This window comes from Mastomys coucha, unplaced genomic scaffold (assembly GCF_008632895.1).
Source record: "Mastomys coucha isolate ucsf_1 unplaced genomic scaffold, UCSF_Mcou_1 pScaffold21, whole genome shotgun sequence".
Taxonomy (NCBI): Eukaryota; Metazoa; Chordata; class Mammalia; order Rodentia; family Muridae; genus Mastomys; species Mastomys coucha.
The window spans coordinates 92,439,491-92,461,486 of NW_022196904.1; the positions used below are offsets into that span (position 1 = coordinate 92,439,491).

Consider the following 21,996-nt stretch of genomic DNA (forward strand, 5'->3'; position numbering starts at 1 on the left):
AGCAATCTTTTCATGTTCAGTTGAAATAAAAAGCTTTCCCTTAGTGATCATTGGATTTGTAGAAAGATGTATGTCTCAATATCATTTATTAAAACCAGTGAAAATATAAACAGAATTTCATAAAGAAGAGGGGCAGATACACAGTAAGATAGCTACCAAGACATCATGCAAAGTCTTTCATTGAAAAGTCAATTAACCACATCCATTCAGTCTTTGATGTTGCAAGATGATGTCACCTACAATGCTCACACCAAGTCACAAAAGTGATTGAAGAAAAACCTCACAAAAGTTTAAGGAAATTTATTGTTTGTTGTTGGACCACATTCGGTTTTCTTGTACTATGTTGGCCTGTGGACCATAGGTTAGAAAGACTCCTCAAAAGGGAAGGTTTTGCTTTAAATTATTGGCTAACAGTCTTGCTTAATTTTTTTCTCAACCTTATCTTTTCTTCCAGGATAATCTAGTCTGAAAGTAAGATCATCTCTAAGTATTTGATATTCTAGGAATTAAATATTTACTTAATCTGACACTGAGATAGCTAGTAATGTTGTTAAAGAACTAATATCTTAGATATACAGGAAATTATATTTCCCAAATATTATCAAACATTTTTGTTCATTTCATGTATATACTTATTTTATAACAAATTATAAATTCTGCTGCTTAGCAACATAAAAACTGTAGTTTATGAAGTTATTGTTCAAGTTAAATAGTTATATGAAACTAATTTAGAACTAAATAAACTTATAGTAAAGCATTTCAAAACTTAATAAATTCTATTTCTAAAAGTAGAAAGGATGTTAACATAACATTCTGACTTGTATAAGGAATCTTCAAAAATATTTTTAGTTCTACTGTTAAAGTAGACCCCACTGTAGTTTAGATTAATCATTATAATTGTATAATTTAAAGAATTTATGAAATTATTTAGTATTTTTGTATCTTTATAAATAACAAGCATTTCATAAGTTAATAGAAACCTCTGTTGTAAAAGCAATCATGATTTTCATTTTCTTTAATGTAGCTTGTTGACAACTTCATATGTGCACATAGCTCATTCTGATACTCTGTCCCTCATCCTTATATATCTTTCTTTTAACTCCATTATTCTCCATTCCACTCTATACTCCCCTATCATGTACTTCTTTCCAGATTCGTGATTTTTGGGTTGTTTTGTGGCAGGTTTGGTTTTAATTAATGCCATCTACGTGACTTTTTCATTGGAACCATTTATTAGAACCTGTTGGGCTTCCCACTGGACACACAACTGAAGGCAATCTCTCCCTGAATCTTTCTATAGCAAAAATTACAGCTAAGTCCCCACTAGTCTATACAATGAAAAGTCAGGTATAGATAAAGGATAAGCTCAGGGTGCAATCAGTTTTATGTTATTAGTGTCATTAGTAGTAGTAGTAGTAGTAGGAGGAGGAGGAGGAGGAGGAAGAGGAGGAGGAGAAGGAGGAGTAATTAGTAGTAGTAGCAGAAGCAGCAGCAGTAGTTGTTTTCGCTGCTGCTGTTTTTATTATTAATTTTATTCTGAGAGTACAATATAATTATATTGTTTTCTCTTTTCCTTCTCTTTATCCAGTCCCTCTATTCACCCCATTTTACTCCATTTCAAATTCATAGCCTCTTTTTCATCAAATATTGCTACACAGATACATGGATATGTATATACACATATAGTATATCAAAATCATCTTCATGTGCCATTTATTTTTTCATATTTAGATAAAACTCAAGAGAAAATTTTTAAGCAAGTATATTTTCTAACTTATTTTTAAGGTTTTGTACATTTTTACAAATCATAAAATAACAGTTAAATTATTTAAGGCTTCTGATTAAGAAAAATTCTAAAATCCAATAGAAAATGGAACTTGTAATTCAGCTAGGTAAATTAAAGTGGTATATTTGCTATCAAATCGATTTAAGTCAAGACATCATTCTATATTGTTCTCAGATAAGAGAAATAGGTATATATGTCTCAAAAACCACATGAAGCAGCTATGTATTTTTTACATAGATAGTACATATGAACAGATTTTTAATAATGACTTCTAAAAATTGAGTCCTTTCCTATTTAAAATCTCAATCCTTCCTAGATATTTGACTATGTCTATGTATTCATAATACCTATTATACATTTTCATTTCAAATTGCCTTTTATACAATAAAGGAAGAAAATGACAGATCTTCACTTTCTAATAAAATGATAGTTATCCATCTTTCCAATACAACAAGAAAGGAAGTCATACTCTGCAAGAAAAGCAGTCTCCTCCTCAGATCCCTTGAGGAAAAAAATAAATGTAATCATTTTGCCTAAGAAAGTAGGAAATTCCCTAAACTTAAAATCTCAGTAGAGCTTGCCAGGCACCTGGGAGATCCTTTTGCGAGTTTATAAATCAGTATTAAACCTTTGAGGCAAACACTTCCTCTCCATATTGAGTGAAGAGCTTCCCATGTCAGAGAGTCCTGGCAAGGGATGCTCTTGAGTGAGAAAGTCTCCTTTCTACTGCACAGTGAGTGAAGTATTCTGAAAGGAAGCGATAGCATCTGCTGACTCTGAGAAAGTCCATTTAAGCAATGCTGTGTAAAATAACAACTTCATATTTGATTCAGTTTATAAAATTTCAGAAAATATCATCATATATACTTGTTTCCTATGATAAAAATGTTCAAAACAAAAAGAGTTATTTGTTGAGTTAGAAAGTATTTTTGCTTGGGAAATTATATTGGAGAATTTTGTGTTTGAATCAATAATAATTAGAAATTAAATTATTGATTAGTTGTATTTTCTATGTAGTATTTATTTTATTTGTTAATAGTTTATTTAACAGTTGATGCCATGAGTGTTTTAAAGGCTAAATGGATTGTGTGTTTTTTGTTTGGTTTTATTTGATAACTTTTTTGGTAGTCGGTTTCTCATGAATATGCACTTTAGGCATTCATAAGAATTAAATATACCAATAGTCCATTATATGTAGCAAATAATGCAAATGCAATGGCAAATACAGTAAATGATACATAGAAAATACATTTAATTAATATATAAATTCAACTAGTAAATAATTTAAATTTTTATTTATTATTTCTTCTCACATAAATGGAAAACTGCATGCTTGGAAAGACACCTCCTTCACACAGAAGTTAATCTAAAAAATGTCCTTTCTTTCATATAAATATTACACTTATGCTTTCTAATGATGTATTTTTTCTTCACTCATTTGATTATATTTAAATAGTATTTAGGACTATTCAAAGCCAATTTAAAATTATCAGTTTAAAAAGAACTCAAGATTTTTATCTGGTGGTGAACTCTTTTCAGACTGGATAGTCAATTTCAACCCTGTCTATGTGCTTTTTAAAAAATGTTTTCATGTGGTTGATAATTTGCCTCTAAAAGGTGAATTCTCATGCAAAAAATGAGTGAGACTCTTTATAATATTAGAGTTAGACTTTGATGATGAAAATATGTATAGCTCTATATATCTGATTCAATATTTTTATATCCCTTAGGCTTACTTACAGATACTATCAATTGCAATTACTTAGTCTGTTGGTCTATAGTAGTTCCAGTATTATGAACCAGTAAATATGTAAATATGTTTCAACTTTACCATTGAATATGGAGATGTACTAGGCACAGAGTCCTAAATAATGCTTTTTAACTGAAATTTTCTTTCTTTCTTCTTCTCTTTTTTTACTACCATCTTTCCCTATGTTTGATTATTCTTCAATCTTTATTTATATTGGACTTTTCTTTTATCCATTATATACTTAAGTTCAAAGGAGTGACTAGGAACTACATGAAATATATGGCCTTAATTTGTACAATATTCTCAAAATATGAATGGTACATAGAGATGATTTATGTATATTAGTTCATATATGTATATGTGTTGACCCATATGGTGAATGTGTATATACATGTCTCAATTTAGAATCATATATACAATTTATATTTCATAATATTATTTTACACTATTATTTTAGTGAATTCAGGTATATGTATATATATATATATAATTTTAATGATATCCTAGACTTAATGCATACTAACAGTTTAATTGATTTACAAATATACAAAATTTTGTTCTATAGTATCTAAAATTAACCTTGATATTTTTGTGTTCAATTGAATTCTCTGACATAGCAGAAACAAATTCTAATTGATTAACATTTATACATTTTCTCTAGTGTTTCATAGGGTTAGTCAACACAGCAACACTAAAATGTAGTACTATTATTTCAAAATTAATAGAAACAAATAGAATTCGTTGAAATCAAGTTACAAAATTCAATCATTTAAATAAAGTCAAATTTATGTGCTTATAAAATATCATTGAGAGTAATCACTTAGATATTTCAGAAAATATTTCAAAGAAACAAAAATGTTGTAAAAGAAAAAATTAGAATATGAGTCAATTGGAGAAAATATAATCACAATTCAAAATATTATGAGTGCAATTATTGAAGTAGAAGTTGATAATTCTCTATCAGATGATTAAATGGTCTTTGGCGGAGATAAAATTGTGGTTATTTAAGAATTAAAAAAACAGATTTTGTTCAATGAGTGTGAAAGGCACAGGGAAGAATAAATAGTGTAGTCATTTGTTTTGGCTTAAGGGAAGGTATAAATTCAGAAACTAATTAAAGGATATAAATTTAGATTTTATGAACGATTTATAACATTTTGTAAATGTTAACATTGACTAAAATGATTTATTCTGTCATTCCTGATTTCAAGCCTACATGATTCAAATAAAAGCATTCTAAAAATAGGAAAATTAGCACAAAGAGATAACCAAAGGCATAATTCAAATCTGTTATGATCCTTCCTGACTTCTTGCTCTCATAATCACAAATCAAATAAGCAAGCATTTCATGGATGATTAGCTCACTAATTTTTTTCTTCAAAAAAATAAGCTGTACAGATTTAGAAGGGTAAAGATAACAACAAAAGACCCTATATACTATATATCTTGAATGGAATGGGTAGGGATATGTATGCAAGATTTTAGGACCCTTAATAGATAAAGCACTAAAAATAATATTTAAACAAAAATGCTGATGAGATCACAGATCTCTTTGAGTTACTTACTATGGTGCGGGGCAACCTAAGAGTGTAAGACTCAGAAACCTAGGATTTGTCCTTGACTTAAAAATTTTTCAGTAATGAGAGTCTAGTAATTTCACAAATATTACAGGCATTTCCTTTAATAATCAACTAACAGACAGGATTATAGAAGAAAGCACATACACACACACACACACACATACCACATCAGTGAATATTTAGAGTCATTGAGAAACCATTCTTCTGACAAGAGAATATTTGGGCAAGTTTTATTAAGTTAATTAGTAGCCAATAGAATGTATCAATTTAATGGTAATTTTTAAATGTATATAGTCATGGGATCCCAATATCATTCATATATTAGACACCTTTATTTTCCTGAAGGCTCACTAATATATGTGTTTTAGCCACAGTCCTTACAATCTGTCTCTCTCAGGCTCTGATCTGCAGTCTGGCATTTGCGCTTTCTTTCTTCATGTATGTGAGATCAGGCAGCATTTATGTTTTCTATTTCTCTTTTTTTTTGTCATATAACATAAATGATCAATTCTTGCTGTTGTGTCTCTCAGTGATTTTTTCCCATTTAAATTTTAAATTACTTATGTATCTATACAACAATAAATGTATTATCATTTTCTTCTCAGTTTTTGACTATCATAAATGGTATATATGAATAATTCTATATAAGTCTTTATTATCATGTAGTTTTGTTTCTATTAAACAAATTCATAGTAATGCAATCACTGGATAAATATTCAGTACATCATAAGTCTGTATTTTACTTTAAAAAGAAACTGTCAAAAGGTTTTCCATTAGAAACTGTACAATTCTATGCCCCATCAGCCCTTTCTGAGAATTCTAGTCATTCCAGTCTCTGCTCAAAATGTGATAACCAAAAGTGAAATGTCCATGCCTCGATTTTTCTATTTCATGCCTTAAAATATACTGTTTTACTCAGTTTTCAAGTTTTTGACTTGATTTTTCTTTTGTAGATCTGAGTATCCTGGACTGTAGTTCCACCTACAACTCATCATGTCAGATTTGAATTCTACTTCGAATTGGCCCACTTTTTCCTTCATTGGTATCCCTGGTCTAGAGGCTGCACATATGTGGATCTCCATCCCCTTCTGTCTCCTGTACCTGGTAGCACTTGGGGGCAACGTTCTTCTCCTCCTTCTGGTTAGGGCAGAGCAGAACCTTCATGAACCCCAGTTCTATTTTTTGGCTATGCTAGCCCTCACTGACCTTGGCCTCTCATTGTCAACAATGCCTAGTGTCTTGGCCATTTTCTGGTTTGATGTCCACGATGTTGGTCTGGATGCCTGTCTGACACAAATGTTCTTTATTCACACACTCTCCTCTGTAGAGTCAGGTGTTCTGGTGGCCATGGCTTTTGACCGCTTGGTTGCTATCTGTGCTCCCCTAACCTACACCAGAATCCTGAATCATCACACTGTGATCTGCCTCAGTGGAGCTGCCCTCATACGAGGAGCCACTCTATTGGCCCCTCTGCCATTTTTCCTCAGGACGTTTCCTTTTTGTGGGGCCAATATCCTCTCACACTCTTATTGTTACTACCCAGATATGCTTAATTTGGCCTGCGGAGACGTCACATTCAGCAGTGTCTATGGATTGGTCTGTGTACTCTGCACATTTGCAGTGGACGTAATCTTCATCTTAGTTTCATACATGAAGATCTTGGGCACTGTGATGAAACTGGGGATCCAAGATCGAAACTGGAAATCCCTGCAAACCTGTGTCTGTCACGTCTGCACAGTGCTGGTGTTTTACTTGCCTCTCATCAGCCTTGCAGTACTGCATCGTTACACACAGGAAACATCTCCGATTCTCTACACCACCATGAGCAATGCCTACCTCCTCATGACTCCACTGCTAAACCCTCTGGTTTACAGTCTCAAATCCAGGCAGATCCAAGCTGCCTTGCGCAAGCGATTTGGAGTGCAACGTGTTGTTGCTGGAGAATGAGGTTTTTCTATTTAGGAAAAACTGCAATGATCTTTAAAATATTATTCAGGTTCTACTAAGTGTCAAATAATGTTCTAGGCACCATGAATTCTAACATTAAACTGTACTCATTCCATCAAATAAGGAAAATAAAGTGCAAGGATCAGCAGAAAGCTCTAAAAAGAGAACAAATACGAATGTGTTTGTTGACTAATGAACATTATTTGGTAATAATGAGGAAAAATAATTAGGAATCTGAAACCAAACTTACTGAATACTACATTGACTAAAAAGTTGAGGGATCTAAATCTATGTCGTATATAATTCATGAAGGTCTAGCTACAGAGTAAAATGAAGATATCACACAATTCTTGATTTAATGTTACTTAAAACATAACAAAATATAAATGGATGATAAATATATGATCATATATTTCATAATAATTGATGAAAACATAATAATGATCAATAACACTAGATAAATGTACTCTGAAAAGATGTTTTTCAAGAGTCCAAGAAGTGGTTAATAACATTAATTGGGAATTGATACTTTAATCAGACCTTGTCTATTTCCAAGTTAAATGTAGGCATTTATATCTTGTCATCCAAAACAGAGAAATAAAAACTCAATTATCTCTGATGATAAATAAGTATGTAATAAAATGCAAGGATCTGAACCTGCTTTAGAAAACTTTTAAGGCTGACCATGTGGTATTGATCATCCCTGAAAATATACATACAAGCAAAATTATACAGAATGAGCAGGTTGTATTTAGGAATATATATGTATTTACATATATGCATGTAACAATGATTAGTGAAAAAGAAGGTTGTGACCTTGATAAAGAGCAAGGATGTGTATATGGGAAAGCCTGCAGGAAGGAAAGGGAAGGGGGAATTAGGTAATTATATTATAATCTGATAAAAGAAGAGAAGTAACAATAATAAAAATTGAGTTTCTAAATAATAGCTGAATTATTTGATCATAAAATTTTTGCTATTATGTTTGACACATATAGTAGTTATAAGAAAAAGAAGATACAGTTATCATACAGCTTTCACTCTAGTACAAAAGTCAGGGCAAAACTTGCAATGATGTAATTGGGAGGCCTGACCTTGTTTTGATTTGGTGTTTGAAGGGAGAGGAAAACAGTGAGAACTAGGGTCAAGGGCTTCTCAGTAGATAGATGTTCCATGACTAAAATATTAGAGGGTTGAAAATGTTCCCAATTCCAAACACATTCACAGGCTCTGCTTTGTCAGACACTTAAGGGCTAGAGGTAGGCGTTTTAACTGTCAATGAGTGTGGCCTTTTCTCTGGGAAAGAGATTATTTGAGAAGCATCAGAAACACAAATGAAAGGAACTTCTGTCTGCTCCCCTCCCCTCTAGCCCAAGTACATTTCCAGATTTCGAGAAAACTGACATCAATTTAAATGTTTCTTGTCAGAGACGATGGGAAAGGAAGTCTCAGAGACTATTTATGTTGAGGGTATACTTATTTTGTATAACTTAGCAATCATATGCCAGCATTTATTAAAATGTTTTAAGAAAAGTTTCTCTAATGTTTTTAAACTTTATCATCCATTTACATCTCTGACATTGAAAAAATAATGGCTATTTTATACCATTATATATTTGTATTAGTATCTTCATTTTAAAAGAATTATTTTAATTTTAGGATGAGTGTTTTTCTTAAAAATATGTAAGTGCAATACATGCATTTCTGGTTTCCATAGTAACCAGAAAGGGCCTCCAATCTCCAGAATCTGGAGTTACAAATGGTTGTGAGGCACCACGTGGGTGCTAGGAACTAAACCTGGATCCTTTGCGAGTACATTGCATGCTTTAACCACTAATAAATCTCTTCAGTACCAACACTTTGTATTAATGTGACAAAAATGTATTTAAGCATTAAATCTACTTCACTACTTCCAAATAATCTGGAAAATAGTGCACTCTAAAATAACAAGCAATTGTGAAAAACTTCCTAGCTGACACTATTAACTATTAACAGTTGGCTGGGTGACCCTCAAGGTATAGAGTTTACCTTGGATGCTGGAGGTTCTGGGTTCATCACCAGCACCATTTGCAAAACAAGACAAATGAACAGCTCTAGAACTGATGTAGCTCAGCACATAAGACATTAATATATTTAGACATTGTACTTTGATAGAAAATTCTGAAATAAGGCAGCAGAAAAATTAATTTAATTCTGATTTCTGATCAAGAAAGTAATTTCATAAATAAAAGGAAGCAAATTCACCAAAATAAATAACTATAACAATACTGTTATATCTTGATTTTATTGAAAATATTCAACTCAGATTTTCATTATTGAGCATATTTTGTGTAATTTCAAAGAATTACTTTCTGTATATGATTTATCTCCATTTTCTTAACTATCTATCAAGAACAGACTTTTTAAAATATTTACAGTATTGATATAAGCATATCATTTAAGAAGATGTTTTATATTTCAGTCTTGACTGTTAACTCTTGGTGTTAAATTAGCTTTACTTTTCTTCTACATTGCTATTATCAGCAAATTTGTTGAAAAGATCAGAATTTACCCATTTTGTTATATTTTTTAAAATCATTCAATTTATTTGGTTATTTATTTATTCTGTTTATGAGATGTCAGAAGAAAACAAGCAGTTCTTGGTTTTTCCTTCCAGCATTTGGGTCCCAGAAATGGAACTCGTATCCTCAGGCTCTGAAGAAAGTATTTTTGTCAGCTAAGCCATCTTGCTTATCTTGATGATCGCTTTTTTAGAAAAGAAGCCAAATATCTTCCTTTTGTATGTGTATAGATATTTCTAAGCTCATAGTTGCCTCCCCATATTTTTGTTATTCCTTTGAATTACAAATATTATAAGATTTAGTAATTAATTAAGTGATAGTATGATTTTATCCCTGATTAATGATTCAAAATTGATACTTATTATCATGATATCTCTAGGAACAAGACCTAATTTAACATGGGCTCTCTATTTTCCTATCATTACTAATAAAATTGAAATCTTTGTTTTTAAATGTTTACTTTCTCTTGACAGTAGTCTTGAAATACCATTAATTTGTTTTAGTTAATAATCCTATTGTTGATCATCCGTAACCAAATCTTGTCTTACTTCATCATTCATTTTAAAAACTGTTGGAACAATAAGGGTGTGTTTGTGTGTGTGTGTGTGTGTGTGTGTGTGTGTGTGTGTGTGTGTGTGTGTGTATGTGTGTTCATATGTATACTTATTAACAAATAAAGAGAGAATTGGAGAAGGAATTAGAGAGAGAGAGAGAGGAAAGAAGGGAGGGGGAGAGAGATTGCATGCAATACATCTGGGAATATCAGCTTATACAATAAATACTCCAATGACAATTCTGAGAGAAGTGAAGTGCAAGCCTCACTCAACTTCTCCAGCCACTGTACTGAGGTAAACAGAAGCATTGGAGTGCTTGGGACTCCACCTAGGATATGGATGGAGAATAGACAGTAAGAAAACAGTATGTAAATGTAATGGTCAGACTTTTTTTTCCTTCACACCGAAGAGCTCTTTTATATTAACATTAAGGCATGGCATTGTTGTGTTGGTCTTAGTCTATTCTGATTAACATTTATATGCTTATACAGAGGAAGACTTAAACATTGCTGGTCAAAAATATTAAGTTAGGAATGACAATTGGATGATATAACAATGATTTGAAACCATACTGAAACTCTTCAAAATATAGATTGAGATCATTCATGCTTAGTCATAAAAGCAAATACATCCTAATCCTGGTTCTTGGGAAACTAAAATATGCTTAAAATGTATGTCTTTTCATGTAGTTTTTCTCTCTTATTTTCGAAAGACCACAAAAATGGATGTAGAAAAAGGAAAATGAAGTCAGGTCATTGACTTTACTTAAAACCTTTGGCAAGTGCAAAGTTGATTGCAATGCTGTTCTTGTAATATATGCAGCATTGTCTTGGCATGATCTCAGCCCTTCTCTGCCTCCCATCAGCCCTGCTCTCTTCTCACTTGAGTTATCTTTCAGTTTTTCCCTTCCACATGCCTTTGACCCTCAGTTTCTCCCTCATTTATCTGGAACTCTTTACTCTGTGTATGTTCCTCATGAGTTGTAGTATCAGTTTCACAAACACCCTGGCATTAATATCCTCTATACTTAGTATACTTTAAGACAATAGTCATATATGCTCAGCAAAACTACTCTCTTCTGTGTAAATGCTTATACAGTGTTGAACTTTTTCTTAAATGTATTTTTTCAATGATTTTTTTAAAACCTTTTCTTATAAGGTTGAGAATAAGCTATTTAGTTCATGTTATAAAAATATTAATATGATTATTCAGCTGTATGTTGTGACAAGTTTTAAAATAAATATGAATTATAATTGTAAACAAAAAGTATTTAATAGGTGTATCCTACAAGCATAGAAAAATGCCTCTTTATGGTCTGTTCAAGAAATATGTCATTAGTTACTGAATTGATGAGTACATGGATTCCACAAGACAGCAGTCAATCTGAGGATACCCTTGAATGACATTGGCCTTAGACTGTCATTTATTATGACCAAGTCTCACCCTCATATGTTCTTTAGTATCGTTAAGGAAGAGGCGTCAGTTTCCCTCTTTTCATTCTATTCACATCCAGGAAAGCAGATAGAAAGGAAAGTGAAACTATCACTTGTTAGCCATGCTTAGTGGACAGGACTTTAATCACTCCAACTCTGACTCAGTTTTCTCTTTATGTTCTCTCCAGTTTTGCCTATTCCTGTCTGAATTTGGAAGATCTCTTTGTTCTGTGGAACCAATAGCTTATGTTTTAATGGAAATTTTGACATGTTTCCTGAATAGTTGCTTTTATCCTTTCTTTTCTTTCTTGTAGGAAAGTATAGAATTTAATCTTTAAATGAATGGACACTTCAAAAACAGCAGTTAATTAATTTTTATTTTATTGAAAATGTCAAGGAAAATTTGACATTTATCCTATACTTAAAGAAGAAATTAAAAACATACATATAAACCATATCCTTGATTTGAGATTTTCTGTAATGTTATTTTAAAATGTATTTAGTATTCACTTTTTGGATAAAAGGAACATTTATTCATTTCTGGTGGGAGTTCAAACTCTTAGAGCAAGTGTGGTGGCTCTATATAGAAATTAGTGTGGCAGTTCCTTAAGAATCTGATAAAAGATCTGCCATATAATCCAGATATATCCATCTTGAGCATATATCCTAAGGACTCCACATAGTACCTCAAATTGTATTAGAAAGTATACATCTTATTTGTCCAGGTAAACTCTTTTAAATACTAAAATATTACCTTGTTAAAATTGTGGGTTTTCTCAATAACATTATATATGTTCTATTCCCAAATGTCATTTTTATTATCTCTTTATTCCTAAATGTCTTCTTTTTCTATTGAAAATAGGTTCTTCTCCAATACTTCCCACATTTTGCCCTTTTATTACTACTTCTATCTCTCCATCCTCATCTCTGTCCATTGGAGCCACTACCAATCTGTTTCCCTTCAGAAAGGTACAGGCCTCCAAAAGACAACAACGAAACATAAAACAAAATACAGTAAGCCACGGCAAAAGCCCTCGCATCAAAGCTGGACAAGGCAACCCAACAAGAAGACAGAATCCCAGAAGGAAGTAAAAGAGTCAGAGACACATGCATCTCCCTATGTTAGAAGTCCCATAAAACATGAGCTGACAGCCATAACACATATGCAGAGGGCCTGATTCAGATCATGTGATTTCTGTGCTTGCTGGGTCAGTCCCCAGGAGACCATATAGCCCCTGCCTAATTTATTCTGTGTTGGGTTTTTGGGGTTTTGTTTTTAATTCTGTTTATTATTTAATTCAAAGATCAAGTAAAAAGTCAGGATCAAGTAAAATACTAATCTGCAGTGATACATTTAATTAATGAAGGCTAGTTAAATGAATTTTAGCTAGATAAAATAATAGACATTATTAGATGGACATATCATAAGAACATTCCTGACATCTAACTGTGTGTAGAGTGTAGCTTTAGTTTCAGAGAGTCTAAATTCAAAGTTTTCTGAAGGTAATGTTAGATATTAAGATGAAAATATGTACTTAAAAACATCCATGCCGGGCAGTGGTGGCGCATGTCTTTAATCCTAGCACTTGGGAGGCAGAGGCAGGCGGATTTCTGAGTTCGAGGCCAGCCTGGTCTACAGAGTGAGTTCCAGGACAGCCAGGGCTATATAGAGAAACCCTGTCTCGAAAAAACCAAAAAAAAAAAAAAAAAACATCCAGAACCCAAGAATAATATAATTAGTTATGGAAGAAGAACTGATTGAAACTGATACTAGTCATTCTTTTAATGTCCCCAGAACAAAAGAGATTTAAAAGCATAGAAGAATAATTCATTAAAGTATTTGATCTTAAAGTAATTACAAAAGCTTTTAATTTTTTTCTAGAAATCAGGAAAGATAACTTTTCACAGAAAAAATATTATAGATGGTCAAATATTTTTAAAAGACCAAGGAGAGGAAATATATCCCTAAGTGATATGAACCTAGTTTATAAGCTTTAATTCTTTATCAATAACTATTAGATATTACTATGAAATTATTGGAATTGCTAAAAAGAATGTTAACAGGTTTTAAATTTATATTTCCAGTATATAAGAAAAACATAGAATAAAGAAAGTAAAGTGGTACATGTTAAATCATTACATATACCTTATATAAAAATTTAAAAATATTACAAATATTTAATAAATATATTAAATATTATAGATTATGTTTTCTGATATATTTAAGTATATTTATACAATATTTTTAAAAACACAGAATAAAGACACAGAATCATCATGTACTTGCAATGGGAATATATCTAAATATACAAATGTGTGCTTATGGGGGAGCAGAAGAAGAGAAAGAACTAATGCTTGTTTCAACTCAGATTTCATCTCCTCTAGTGAGAAGACAGGAACTGGATACTCTGCCATCTAGGGTAATTCCTTCTGTTTTTATAATTGTGTGTGTTCATTAATACATATGTGAGCCACTGGGCACAAGTACATACACACAGAATTAGGATGACAGTATATAACCTGCTGTATCACTCTCTATCATGTTCCTTTGAGGCAGGATCTCTCACAGAACCTGCAGATTGGCTTGTAGCCAGTAAGTCCCATTGATCTTCCTTCTCCCTCTGACCCCACAGTGCAGGGGTTACATGGTTCTGGAATTTGTAATCAGGTCCTATGCTAGCACAGCAAGTGCTCTTACCCACTCAGCATCACTCCAATCCCATGTTTGTTTGTTTTAATCTGTTAAGACTTTGACATTATGATTCTTTTTGTATGTACTACTACTTAGTTTTGCCAGCCCATAGCTCTCATTCTAGACTCTTGGATCCAGCTGGTTTGAGAATGGGATGAGCACAAAATGCACTATTTATTTTCACTGCCACCTTAACTGGCTCTTCACTACCTGGAGATTAGTTGTTAAAGGGATTATCAATCCTCAAGGCAACATTCAGGAATACAGTCATTCCTTGCTATAATTGTTAAAGTCATTTTCCTCCCAATAAGACTATCCTTCACAGATAATATCTAACAGAACATTCTGAATCTGACATTAACTTTTGTGTCTTTCTAGGGTCCAGTGTCAGAGAAACTGCTTTGCACAGTGATTCTCACAGTCGTCCATGTCTGAATTTAATACTACATTTCAACCTTCTGTCTTCATCCTCACTGGCCTCAGAGGGCTGGTGGGTGCCCGCCTTTGGTTGGGACCACTCCTGAGCCTAATGTACATCACCACGTTGGCAGGGAACTGTACAGTAATTTACTTAGTGAGGACTGAAAGGAGTCTGCACGAGCCCCAGTACCATTTTTTGTCTATGCTGGCCGGGGCTGACATTATCTTGTCTGTCTCTACACTGTTCTCTGTGTTAAAAGTCTTTCTCTTTGACCTTTATGAAATTGCATTTGACAGTTGCCTTGCTCAGCTCTTCTTCATCCATACATCATCTTCCATGGGCTCAGGAATCTTGTTAGCTATGGCTTTTGACCGCTTTGTGGCCATCAGTCACCCCCTGCAATACACAACTATACTTACAAACTCACGAGTCACCAAGATGGGCCTGGCAGCCTTTCTGAGGGGTGTAGGGCTCATGATGCCCTTGCCTATATTGCTTAAGAGATTACCATTCTGCAAGGGGCAGCTGCTGTCCTATTCCTACTGTATCCACCCAAATGTCATGAAACTAGCCTGTGGCCAAGTCAAGATCAATATTTTCTATGGGCTTGTTTTGGTTATATTTTCCTTTGGGGTGGACTTTCTGCTCATAGCCATTTCTTATGCTCTGATATTTCAAGCAGTTATGGGGATCGCTTCCAGAGAAGGTCAGATGAAGGCACTCAATACTTGCTTGTCTCATATCTTTATTGTCTTTATCTACTATGGCCCTTTGCTGGCAATAACTGTAATGCATCGAATCAGCCGCAGAAGTTCTCCAATAGCACATGCAGTCCTGGGGAATATCTATCTTTTTATGCCCCCAATGCTCAACCCAATTGTATATAGCCTGAAGACCAAGCAGATTCGTTCTGCTCTGAGAAAATCTTTGAAGATCCAGAGAAGATGAACAGTTCAGAAAGTTAATGACAGTTTCAATGAAGAAAAGTACAATTTTCAATTTCACAATGAACATGATTGTTTATTTTACTGTATTTATACCTGGAGTGTGTATATAGATATGAAAAAAGATAAAATGTTGAAATTGCAGCTTTTGTGAATAAAGATATTACATTTATATACTCACAAGTTTTATTTTCTCTTATATTTCTTAGTGCATGTTTTGATGGACTTTGCTAACTAGACAGTAAAAAGCAGCTCTTGGCTAGATATTTTGTTACCTTCTATTCATGGGTACTACATTTTTATAGCTCCAAATGAGGGTTATGATTAAATAATTCCATAAAAGATTCAGAAATTTCATCAAATCCCCAATCCTATTTCTTTACTTTCTGCCTTGATTTCTTTCCTCTGGTTCTTACTCTATTTTATTTACTAAAATATCCTCAATCTTTCTTGCACTATTTCTATGAGAACAAAATTCATATCCAACATCGACAATTTTGACTATACTTGCTACAGAGTGTTTGGGTCATAGCATTCCACTAGGAAATTATTTTGTATATTTTTTTCTCAAAATACTCCTGGATCTGCATCCACATCCTTTTTAGAGGAACAATACATTTATTCTGATTTCCTATAGCTCATACCATTGTTAGCTAGTTTTGTATCTTTGATCTGCTCCAGTTACAGAACATCTGGATCATCATTTTGACAAGCTTGCTTGTGATCTTCAGATGGGCATGCCCATATGCATATGTTCTTAGCAATAGTCTTCGAAGGCATGAAAAACAGGGTTTACTTTCAAGAACTTCTTCAAATGCAATTTTTCTCCCAAATTTTCTCTATACCTAAGTGATGATACTTTTTTTTTTGTTTTCAGGGTGAAGATTAATACCCTTATCTCTACTTTTAACAGTCTGTTTCATTAGTATCATTCACTAACATTTCTTAATTTACCTTAAATGCTTTCATTTTTCTATGTCTGAATGTTAAATATTCTAATGGCTTTTCTGCATGTAATGTGGAACTGAATTCTATTCTTCTAACCTCAGCTGGAGTTAAAATTGACATTTACTGTGTTGTATTAAAGGGAGGTCAAGTTCCTGGAATCCATACAGGACATATTCAGGCACAAATTCCTTATCCAAAGGAGATTTATTACCATGCTAGGCAAGTGGGACTGGGGGTGGGGTTGCAAAGGCAGTCTCAGCAGTAAACAGAAGCAAGAGAACAAAGAATCAAAGAGATGCAAAATTGGGCATTCTTTCACAGAAGTGAGTTTTAAAGGCAAGGGGAGAGTCTGTGCTAAGGTGGCTTGGCAAGTCAAGGTTGGACATACTAACCAAATAATGAAATGTAATTATTGGACCCTGGTGTTTTGTCTCAGTGGCCTAATAAGGGAATAGACCTCAGGGGGTTAGAAAATTTAGGAAATTAACAGTTGTCAGGAAGGGGGAGGAAAAGGAGTAAAAGGGCAAGAAACCTGTATGCAATGTTTGCCATGCTTAGTTAGGCCTGTGTTTGCCTTGTTTGGGACTGTTCGAGCCCCTTCATTACATAAAAGTTTTTAAAATAATTATCATTGTGTTAAATCTTTATTCTCACTTTAGCAACAATATATATGTTTTTGGCTTTGGTTTATGATAGAAAGTACATTTTTTTCTCTTTCCCTAATAAAGTACTTGATCATACTTTAAAATTTGAGCTCATGATAGTTACACTTCAACAACCGCTAAGAGTTATGTCAAAATGCCATTGAGAGGAAGCTCACTGTTGGTCCAGTGACTCCATAGTTGGAATAATCATTCAAGATTTAGCCCTGAATCATTTTGACCTAATGCTGTCTCTAGGTTGTTACTATCAGAACTTAATTGAATCAAAGGACACTCAACTATGTCCACTGGAAAATTACTCACTTGGTAGCTGGGAAAATATATGTCAGATATTAGGATTTTCTATGCTGTATTAAATGATTATTCAAATATTAGGGAAAGCATTTTAGATGGGTTTTCCATATATTCTACTATCATGTGTATGAAGTATGAGAGAAAGAAAAGAAGGATATTGCAAAATATAAGAAAAATAATAACAAAACGAATAGCCTTTATATTATTCAATTATTAAAAATCTAATGATAGCCAAAACACTGTAAAATTTCCAAATATGCATATGGAATGATTTCCTAACTGATCCTGAGGATAACTGTATTATGGGCCTGTTTAGCAGAGTGAGAGCAACTGTCTATCCCAAGCAAAGTATTTTAATGGCCTACTAAATTTATTAAAGTTAATAAAGTATATGAATCAATTTTATTATTAATTAAATAAATCTAAATGCTGATGGACATTCAAATGTCCCCTATCTTATTGACATTTGCCATGCTTCCACCAGAGGAACTTCTATGATTATATTCTTCTTCCTCCAAGTATAACATTTCATCCTGCTCTCACATCTCAGAATATGCTGCCATCTTTGATGTCTTGGATGGATAATTTTAAATTTAAAAGAACATTGTTGTTTGTAACTTTATATTAAGGTTTAAAAATAATTTAAAAGTAAACATTTTTACCTTATGTTAACTAAGATTGTTTTTGATTTCAAAAAGCTGGTAGCATCTGTTAGGATTCCACATGACTTCAAGTTTTGCGTAGGTTATGTGTCTCTTTCAAAGTAACTAACAAAAATATATGCATGTCACACACTGAATCTCACATAATCATATAATCACAGTGTAGTAAATCAAGATATTTTTATTGTAATAAAAATATTGCCCTCTTCTTGGAAGACAAAAATATCTCCTTCTATTCTCCCCAAATTATTCCATGAAATAAAAGCATGTTCATGAGAAGCAAATAGATGAAAGACCAGAGAAGTATGGCATCTGTTTTTCCTTAGACTGTATATGGCTATTTGAGCAAGTTTCCCCAAACTTTAAATATTTTACACACTGCAGATCTTATCTGTTTCGTTTTTAGGCTATAAACCAAGGGGTTTAGAACAGGAGTCAAGAAGAGAAAAAGATTGGCCATGGTGACATGGAGAAGAGGGGATGCAAATGTACCAAACCTGTGAATTAGGGCCAGAACAATGAGTGGGACATAAAATATAAAGACAGTGAATATGTGGGAAACACAGGTATTGAGTGCCTTGAGCTTACCATCTCCTGAGGCAATACCCAGCACTGTTTTCAAAATCAAGATGTAAGAGATTACAATAAATACAGAATCAACTCCAAATGAACAGAGAACTAGAGACAATCCATAGATGATATTGACCCTGACAGGACCACAGGCCAGCTTCATGATGTCAGGATGGTAGCAGTAACAATGGGACAGGATGACACCCTTACAGAAGGGCAACCGCTTGAGCAGGATTGGCAAGGGGACCATTAACATCACACCCCTAACAACAGCTGCAAGTCCCATCTTGATAATCCTAGTGGGGGTTAAAACTACTGTATAGTGTAATGGATTACGAATAGCAACAAACCGGTCAAAAGCCATGGCCAGTAGGATGGCTGACTCCATGGAAGAAAAGGTATGGATAAAGAACATCTGTGTCAAGCAAGAGTGGAACTCAATATCTCTGTGATTCAGGAGGAAGACATTCAGTACTGTAGGCAGAGTTGATACAGAGAGACCAACATCTGTAGCTGCCAACATAGATAGGAATATGTATTGAGGCTCATGAAGACTGGAGGTGGTTTTGATAACAAAGAGGATGGTGCAGTTTCCTAGGAGGGCAATTAGGTACATGACACATAGTGGGATGCAGAACCATATCTGCACATCTTCTAGTCCAGGGATGCCTGTTAGAAGAAGGGCAGGTGGCTGGAACCAGCTACTGTTTGTAATCTCCATAAATCCTCTCATCCAGCTGATAACAACTTCCAAAGTTTTCTGTTGTAAGATAAAAACAATAGATTAGAAGACATGAGAGAAGGTTATAGTGGTCCCAGAGGTCCACATTAAATCTGACATGTTTATATGAAAGAGTCAGCTTTTTCAACTTATCTGAATAACTATGTGCAGATTAGACAATGAAGGACTGCTGTTAAATGTAGGAAATGCTAGAATTCCTTTGACTTCCGTAGCACTCTCGGTATAATAACACTGATTAAGTGTAAATAAAAAGTAAGGACATTATCTGTGTGTCTCAATTGTGAAAACAAAGTATACTCAAAATCTCACTTTTGATATTATTTAACTATGTAGCAGAGGATTACCTTATCTGGCATCAATGGGAGGGGAAGCCGTTGGCCCTGTGGAGACTTGTTGGCCAGCACAGAGAGATGCAAGAGAGGTGAGGCAGGAGTGGGTGGGTGAGTGGGGAAACACACTCTTAGAGGCACAGTAGAAGGGGCATGGAATGGGAGTTTATGAAGGACATACCAGGAATGGGGGAAACATTTGAAATGTAAAAAAATAAAATAACTAATTAATAAATAAAATTTTAAAAATAGCGCCACATTTGCACTAAACTTTTCAGAACTCACAAAGCAGTCCTTGTATTTTCCCACATATCAGCAACATACATGTCTTCAGTTAAGACTCTAGTAACATGAACATTTTCCTAATATTCCTTCTGCAGAAATAAAATACATGGTCATATAACTGTTATAATACCATGTGATCTGACAAACTTCATTTGGTGACTTGTTCTTCCAATGAACTTCTATGATTTGGTATTTTCTTTTAGAATGAAAGGCTTACTCTTTCAAAAGACCATGTTGATCAAATTATAAGGAAGAGATGAGATAAGTAAAGCAGCAATTGTTCATTTTCTCAGCTGTGCTAGAACATGACTGGACACCGCCAAATAGTTTTTCATAATAAACAGAAACATCTGCTTGATAAAAGTATCAATCAGTGAAAAACAAATGCCAATACTTTAATAAATATTTCAGATAACCATCATTGAAGGGAGAAGTGTTATTTTTACCTTTATCTTTATAGAAGTAGGAACAAGTATCATCTTTTATTAGGTGGATACATTTAAATTCAATGTGTTGAAAGTCTCCACCTTCTATACAGCAGAAACAGAAAATAGTGGTGTAACTACAATTGCATATGAAGATAGGAAAGAAAGAGAAAAACTCAAGTAAACTATCTAAAAAATGCCTAGAATCCAAATATGATGTCTTATGTAGAGTAAATGTTAATATGACCAAATATAAAAATCATCTGATGATCAATTAAATAGAAATAAATATTTTTTTCTCAGGAAAAAGGACATAGGAAAGAGACCAATGGTAACTGGGGAGATGACTTGGACAGTAAAGTGCTTCCTGTGCAAGTATAAGACTCTCAGGTAGAGCCCCTAGGATCCTATCTAAAGGAGCTGGATATGCAGAATATATCTATAAACCAGACACTGGGAGCGGAAGCAGACTGGCAGATCCCTGGAGCTCATTGACTAAACACTGTGATTCAGAGTTCCAGATTCAGTAGGAATAAGGAGGGAGACTGAATAAAAACTCAGCATCAATTTGTCTCCAAAAGCAGTCACACATACACCAACATGTACGCACATAGACATTCAATACACACATGCACCATATACACACACACACACACACACACACACACACTCACACACACACACACCCACACACACACACACATATACATGGGAGTGCAAAAAAGAGAGAGAGAGAGACAGCAACAGCAACAGAGAAGTAGAAAAGATCATACACACACAAAGATTGGGGCAAGAAACTTCATTTTCCCTTAGGAAAATCAGAATCCTGTATCATTTTAGAAATATGTAAAAGAAAAAAATCACAGATGTTATTTTTAGGAGTGTGAATATGTTTTTGAAAAGAGCTTCCACAGTGAATCATGCTTTGCATCCACTGCTATGTAGACATCTATTATATTGCCCCTTCTCTGATGGCTATAGTACCTTTACACATTGTTATGCCATAAATAACTGGTAATGAGTTTTACAAAGCTTGTCTGTTTTTATGATAGAATTACAAGGAACATGTATAGACCCTGACAAAAAGGCTCTTTGAAGACCTAAGACACTAAGAACAAGGGTATCTTAATATAATTTCTTGTTAATTTATCTAGAATGTCAGATTAACTTAAATAAATGTTTTTAAAGGCAGAGTATATACTGGAATGGAGCATACAGTCACACGACAAACAACCTATGCTCAAATATTCACCACGCAGAGTCTCACCACATTAAAATAAAGAACTTGGGTTACAAACCACATAACATTCTTATTTTAAACCAACACAAACATATGTAGCCACATAACTGCAGATTCCTATTCATTTGTCTAATAGTCCCTCCCTCTGCTTTGATTTAACTCTATTCCTAA

The 21,996-nt window shown here is 33.6% G+C and overlaps 3 protein-coding genes across 3 annotated transcripts; 2 read left to right on the forward strand and 1 right to left on the reverse strand.

The window, feature by feature from the left end:
• Positions 1-6,084: 6,084 nt before the first annotated feature.
• On the forward strand, positions 6,085-7,091 carry LOC116100711 (olfactory receptor 51G2-like). The gene has a single exon (XM_031384448.1). The coding sequence runs from the start codon at positions 6,110-6,112 to the stop codon at positions 7,061-7,063; it is 954 nt and encodes a 317-aa protein (XP_031240308.1). The 5' UTR covers positions 6,085-6,109; the 3' UTR covers positions 7,064-7,091.
• Positions 7,092-14,730: 7,639 nt separating this feature from the next.
• LOC116100712 (olfactory receptor 51E1-like) lies at positions 14,731-15,672 on the forward strand. The gene has a single exon (XM_031384450.1). The coding sequence runs from the start codon at positions 14,731-14,733 to the stop codon at positions 15,670-15,672; it is 942 nt and encodes a 313-aa protein (XP_031240310.1).
• Positions 15,673-18,571: 2,899 nt separating this feature from the next.
• Positions 18,572-19,525, reverse strand: LOC116100713 (olfactory receptor 51G2-like). Its single transcript, XM_031384451.1, has one exon. The coding sequence runs from the start codon at positions 19,523-19,525 to the stop codon at positions 18,572-18,574; it is 954 nt and encodes a 317-aa protein (XP_031240311.1).
• Positions 19,526-21,996: the final 2,471 nt, after the last annotated feature.